Genomic DNA, 5,645 nt, shown 5'->3' with positions numbered 1-5,645 from the left:
TTGCCTGCTAATCGGTATTTTACAGGATATATCACGGAGAGTGTGCGATGGAATTACACGATTTAATTCCGCCTTCCCCTTTCCATCAACGGGGAACTAGGCGTAGGCTTGGATTCCACCCCTATGTTGTGGATATTCCAAAGATTCGCAAGAAGCGTTACGCTTCCACATTTATATGGCGAACGGCTATAGAGTGGAATTCCCTGCCTGCAGACTTGTTCCTTGAATGTTATAACTTGGACCTTTTCAAGGCGCGAGTGAATAGGCATTATTTAGGTGTGCATGCTCCATCGTCGACCTCATCGTCACTTTCCATCAGGTGAGATGGAGGTCAAATGCGCACCTATATTTTATTAAAAACAAAAGATAGCTGAAAATTCGTTTCGACAAAATTATTGTTCTTAGATAAAATTGTACCGCCATACAAGATAAAATTGTACCGCCATACAATTTTACCGCACAGCTCCAAAATTCTGGACTATACTTTGCTAGTGCACTAGAAAGACCGGACAAAAACCAACACTTTGCCTCGTCTTACTTGCGTGTCTGTAACATTGAAATAAGAAATGTGAATTTTTGCAGTCCACGGGAAGTCGGTCGAGTTGCTTCACAATGAGAATTGCATTATAATAATATTTTATAGTCTGTTATACATCACAGTGTACCTATAAAATATCGAATTACAAAAGCAATAATTGCGTCACCGCGCGGCGGCCGTGTACAGCGCGTGCGCTGCCTTATTTTATTTATAACCTATCGGCATGCGCTCTCCCGTCCTTGCTGCCGCGTGCTTACTGCCGCTGCCGCCGCCGTCGCCGCTGCCGTCGCTGCTGCTGCTGCTGCTACTTTTTGCCGTAAAATTCTTAAAAAGCTCGCAACCTGCCGTTTCTTGTGTCACGTTCCTATGGCTGACGGAATAGTACCGCGGGCAGGTGTTAGAGAGATACGAATGGCCTACGTTTTAAAAAGCGAATTTGGTGCTCGAAATAAATTTGGGCATGATTATAACTCTGGATTTGGGTTCATTCACCTAAACGTCCGAACTTTGGACTTTTGTGTAAGAATATTATAAAGCTGCCGCCGTCTGGTGAATACAGGGATTCGAATAGTCAGAACAAAATCACGTTGCGGGCTGTCAGCACGTATGGCATTCATCCTCGATCGGCCAGCGGCGCTGCCTCCTGCTGACCCCGTTTTGCTTGCAGGCTCTCGCGACGGCCGACCAGCGCCCACCCCGCCGCTCACTCGGTATTGCCGGTTCTCCGTCTCACGCGTGAGTGTCATTCCTCTGCACGTCCAGGCCAATAAGCCTGTACGCGCCATACTTCAGAGCGTGACTGAGTTGATGTCGACAGATGTTGCGTTACAGGGTCGCACGCGCCGTGCGGCGACATTTCGTAACGCCCGTAGGCGGCAGCAGCGCGGCGCACCGCCAAGTAGTCGTGCGCGTGCCGCGCTACGCGCAGCCGAGGCGCCGTCGTCGCGCAGTCGTACTTACCACGCTGGCCACTGCGCCGCCGCCGCCGCTGCGCCGCTTCACTACCACCGCACGCATGCCTATAGCGAGTCAGTATCTAGTTACATTTCACACCTCGTGGATTTTAGGGCCCCGCCCAACTAGTAACAAGTTAATGTTGTATGATTATCAAGTAAACGTTTTACATTTTCTGTTCGGTATGTAGAATTTATTGGTCGTATAAACATACTTGTAAAGTTTATAAAACGCGATTTAAGCCCAAATTATATATTATCGTCATTTTATATGTAGGTATAACTACTAGTTTAGTTGGTAAGTTTAGAGACCTGACGTTTCGGTCTGACACAGCCTATATAGAGACCCCTAGGTGACCGCTTCAGACACATAGGTACCTACCTGCCAGTTTTATTGGCGTTAGGAAATGCCTAAAAACGTTGTACGACACTCATCAACAATTTTTGACACGTTTCCACAAAACATTTGACATATTCACGAAAATGAAACAAAAAAGTATTAATAAGTCTCAGATTACAAAACAATAGGTAGATGGAGCGCGTCGAACACGAAACTGAAGCCACCAAAGCAAATACAAATTCAAAACCGAATACAAACTCCCGTCAGTGCTAAGCACAGCGTCGCATTGTTTGCACGTCACGAGCGAGTGATTACTTATTTTACGTTTAAAAATGCCATCTTGTGTCTTTAAACATTGTAAAAGTTGTTCCTAAAAACAAAAACAATAACTTGGAATTTCTTTTCACACTTAGTTTTCACAGGCAACCATTGATTATTTAACTGAATAACGGAAGTGAAAAACGGAGTGAAAGAACGGAACGTGATCCTTATTGTAAACAACTCGTTGGAAAATTTTTCCAAGATTTATTACGAAAAACATAGTTTTTAATTAGGTACTCACGATTAGGTAACACGCCAGAGCACATTAAGCTACACATTGACGTTTCTTGTTCCGTTGCACTGGAGGCGATTTTCGAACAAAAATGTGTGGTGCCGTTGTCCGTACATTAGATTCATAGTGGAGTGACTTGATCGAGAAGAACGACTGTTTCACAATTGGAGATCCAATATTTAGAACTAAATTTCGTTAAGGTACGACGAAAATTACTGTTAATTTACACAATTTGAATTCCACATTCCACCAGCACAACAAATCACAGATAACACCTTATTAACGTTCAGCTGATTGGACGTGTGACACCGGTGGGCGTAGACAGAAGTGACGATTAAGTAGTATTGCTAATATGAAAAATTAAATTGACGGCTGCGTTCACACAAATACAATTCGTTTCACGCAGACAACTTTACTTGTCAGCTAGTCACACTCAACGTCGCTTAGACCATTACCGTGAGATCTATTCTGTTGAAACAAGCATTATTGGAGCGCCGCTAGTTTGGTGTAACAGTAGTTCAAACAATGTTGAAGTCTAAGCAGAGTCTGTTGTGTGCCGGCTGCAAAAGTAGTATCACGGATAAGAAATTCGTCAAACGTACCCTAAACGGATGTGACAAGAACTTTCACTATCACTGTGTTGGTCTGGGAGTCCCCATTAATGACTCATGGGTTTGTCCAGACTGCTGTAGTTCTATGAGGAAAGGAGGCGACAACTCGGCAACTCCGGTGAGAACGTCAAAGTATATCACCTACAGAAAACTAAAACCAGCCAGCCCCTTGGAATAGTTACAGCAAGAAGCCTCATCCCTGTAATAAGAGCGGAAGTTTTGTCAATGAAGACCGAATTTGAAATGGCCATCTTCGCCCTTAATCGCTGTGAAATAAGATTAGATGAATTATATGGCAATGTCCGCCTATGATACCCGTTTAAAAGAAGTCGAGAAAAAAGCATCTAAAGTAGAGTTTCAATGCATAATCGATGTAATATGAACGACAAACTCAATTCCCAAGAACAAAGCATGTTAAGAAACGAGATCGAAGTCACTGGTGTGATGGAAACTCAGAATGAAAATCCTCTCCATATTATTTTAACGATGCCTTCCTTCATAGGCGTGAAACTTTCTGACTCTGATGTTGATTGCGTTCAATGAGTCGGTTCACGTCAGAGTACTAGTCATTCCTTACCACGCCCTTTGGTTGTGAGAGTCACTAAGCGTGACCAATTTCTAAAAGCAGCTAAGCCACGACGGTTAAACACCAAGGATGTTGGGTTTTGAAGGCGCCACTACAACTAATATCTATGTAAATGAACGGTTGACTCGAGAAAACCGACTGTTGTTTCGCGACTGCCGAAAGTCAAAGCCAAAGTCAAAGATTATTTATTCCATAGGTAAAATAAATTTACACTTGAAAACGCACATTTAAGCTACTGCTCGTACACTACGCTGACTTCCCTGAGAAGAACGAGCAAGAAACTCTAGGGATTGCTCTTTTCAAATAAACTTAAATGCTATGGAATACACTTTGAATCAAATTTGTGTGGATTCTGGCGCCGTGTCGTCTTTCCATACATCTTTATCTAACACGTAATCTTCAAATTTGTAATATGATTTTTCGTACAAAATATTTTTAATGTAGCGTTTGAACTTAGGAAATGATAAACTTAATATATGCTCCGGAATCTTATTATAAAAACGTACACATTTCCCCATAAAAGAGTTGTTTACCTTGGTTAAACGAAATCGTGGTACCATGAGTTTGTACTTAGCTCTAAGGTTAATATTATGGATATCTTCTTTCTTATTGAAATTATGTATGTTTTTACGGGCATGTAAAATATTTGAGTAAATGTACTGTATGCCACAGTCATGCTACCGGTCTCCTTAATCTTTTCTCTTGGGCTACCATATCTTTAGATTTTATAAGTTTACTGTCTAATTCTAAAACTATATCTCTCTCGTGTTGTTTAACCCTACCTAACTCTTTATTTATTATGCTCCGAGTAGTTTTAGATTTATTTATCGATTGTCTAATTTTGTCGCTGTGAAACTTAACCTTATCAGCTAAACATACTTTTGAAATATTTTTGAATAATTTCTAACATATTCAATGAAATTGGAATTAGTATTATAAGTTTTCGTAGCATATAGCTCATACAATCGAGACCTACTCTTATGAATACCTACTGTTGCCCAGTCGTTGAATTTAGTCTCTCTATGGAAAGTTAATGTTTTCGATTTAAGTACATTATCAAATCCATTTTTAATTAAACCAAATATCGTGCTATATAAAGTGTTTGGAACCTCCGGTATATGGGGTAGGAAATTTTAAACTATTGCCGATATTATTTTGAAATCTAATGATTCGTTCTGTGGTAATCGGTCTGTAGACAAATTGGTCTACCTTCTTGCTCATTTTACAATTAAAAGAAGCCAATTGGCCGCTATGGTCTGATCTTAAGCAATTAATTGTTGATTTAAACACTGCGTCTGTGTTACAAAAGATGTTATCAATACAAGTATAAGAGGAGGCAGTGATGCGAGTTGGTTCTAAGAAAAGATTAATCAAGTTAAAACTTTTTAATAAATTAATGAGTCTTACAGAAGTAGAACAGTTTTCCAACAGATTTACATTGAAATCTCCACATATTACTACGTTTGTTTTGGTTGGAAAAATCCGCTTTAAACTATCTCCATAATTAATTCAAACTCGTTAAAATTAGCAGAGGGGGGCCTGTATACACTTAAGACGACAAACTGATCCAATTCCACACATGAAATCTCAATAGTTCGTTCAGTAGAAAGATCTGTGATATCCTTACGCTCTTTAAATTTTAAGTTACGTTCAATAATAATCATGGATCCACCTCTACTTAATCTGTTTCTTATGAACGAATTGTTGGTCGAGTGCGGTATGTCGCTGATAGCTTCGTGGCAATCTCTTGACGCTAAATTTAACGAAAACCCATTTTTTGTGTTTCCACACGATAAGTGCCTCTGCTCCTTCGTACTCTCCTGAAATCCTGATTCATTCTTGCGACATTGAAAAGCGAGTGTCATGCAAATGTCAAAGCGTCAGTCGGGCCGCAAATATAATACTTGGCGTAGTTATAGATCAGAGGCTCACTTTCGGAGATCACTTGGTTGCTACCGCCAAAAGAGTACGTAAATTAATATACTTTTTTAGGAATCTCCGTGCGGCGGCCGACATAAGATTACTGGAGATAATATACAAGTCTCTTTGCCAATCCATTATTAC

The 5,645-nt window shown here is 40.5% G+C and overlaps 1 protein-coding gene across 1 annotated transcript; it reads left to right on the top strand.

Annotated features, from left to right (window-relative positions):
* Positions 1-717: 717 nt before the first annotated feature.
* Positions 718-1,649, top strand: LOC113234611 (the record flags this gene model as incomplete). The annotated part of the gene is made up of 3 exons (XM_026469964.1): positions 718-854; positions 1,206-1,273; positions 1,370-1,649. Coding segments are annotated over exons 1-3 (441 nt in total), but the record flags the coding sequence as incomplete, so codon positions are not given.
* Positions 1,650-5,645: the final 3,996 nt, after the last annotated feature.

Source organism: Hyposmocoma kahamanoa, unplaced genomic scaffold (assembly GCF_003589595.1).
Source record: "Hyposmocoma kahamanoa isolate Upper Pololo Valley unplaced genomic scaffold, ASM358959v1 85699, whole genome shotgun sequence".
Classification (NCBI taxonomy): domain Eukaryota; kingdom Metazoa; phylum Arthropoda; class Insecta; order Lepidoptera; family Cosmopterigidae; genus Hyposmocoma; species Hyposmocoma kahamanoa.
This window is presented reverse-complemented; position numbering and strand designations above follow the sequence as displayed.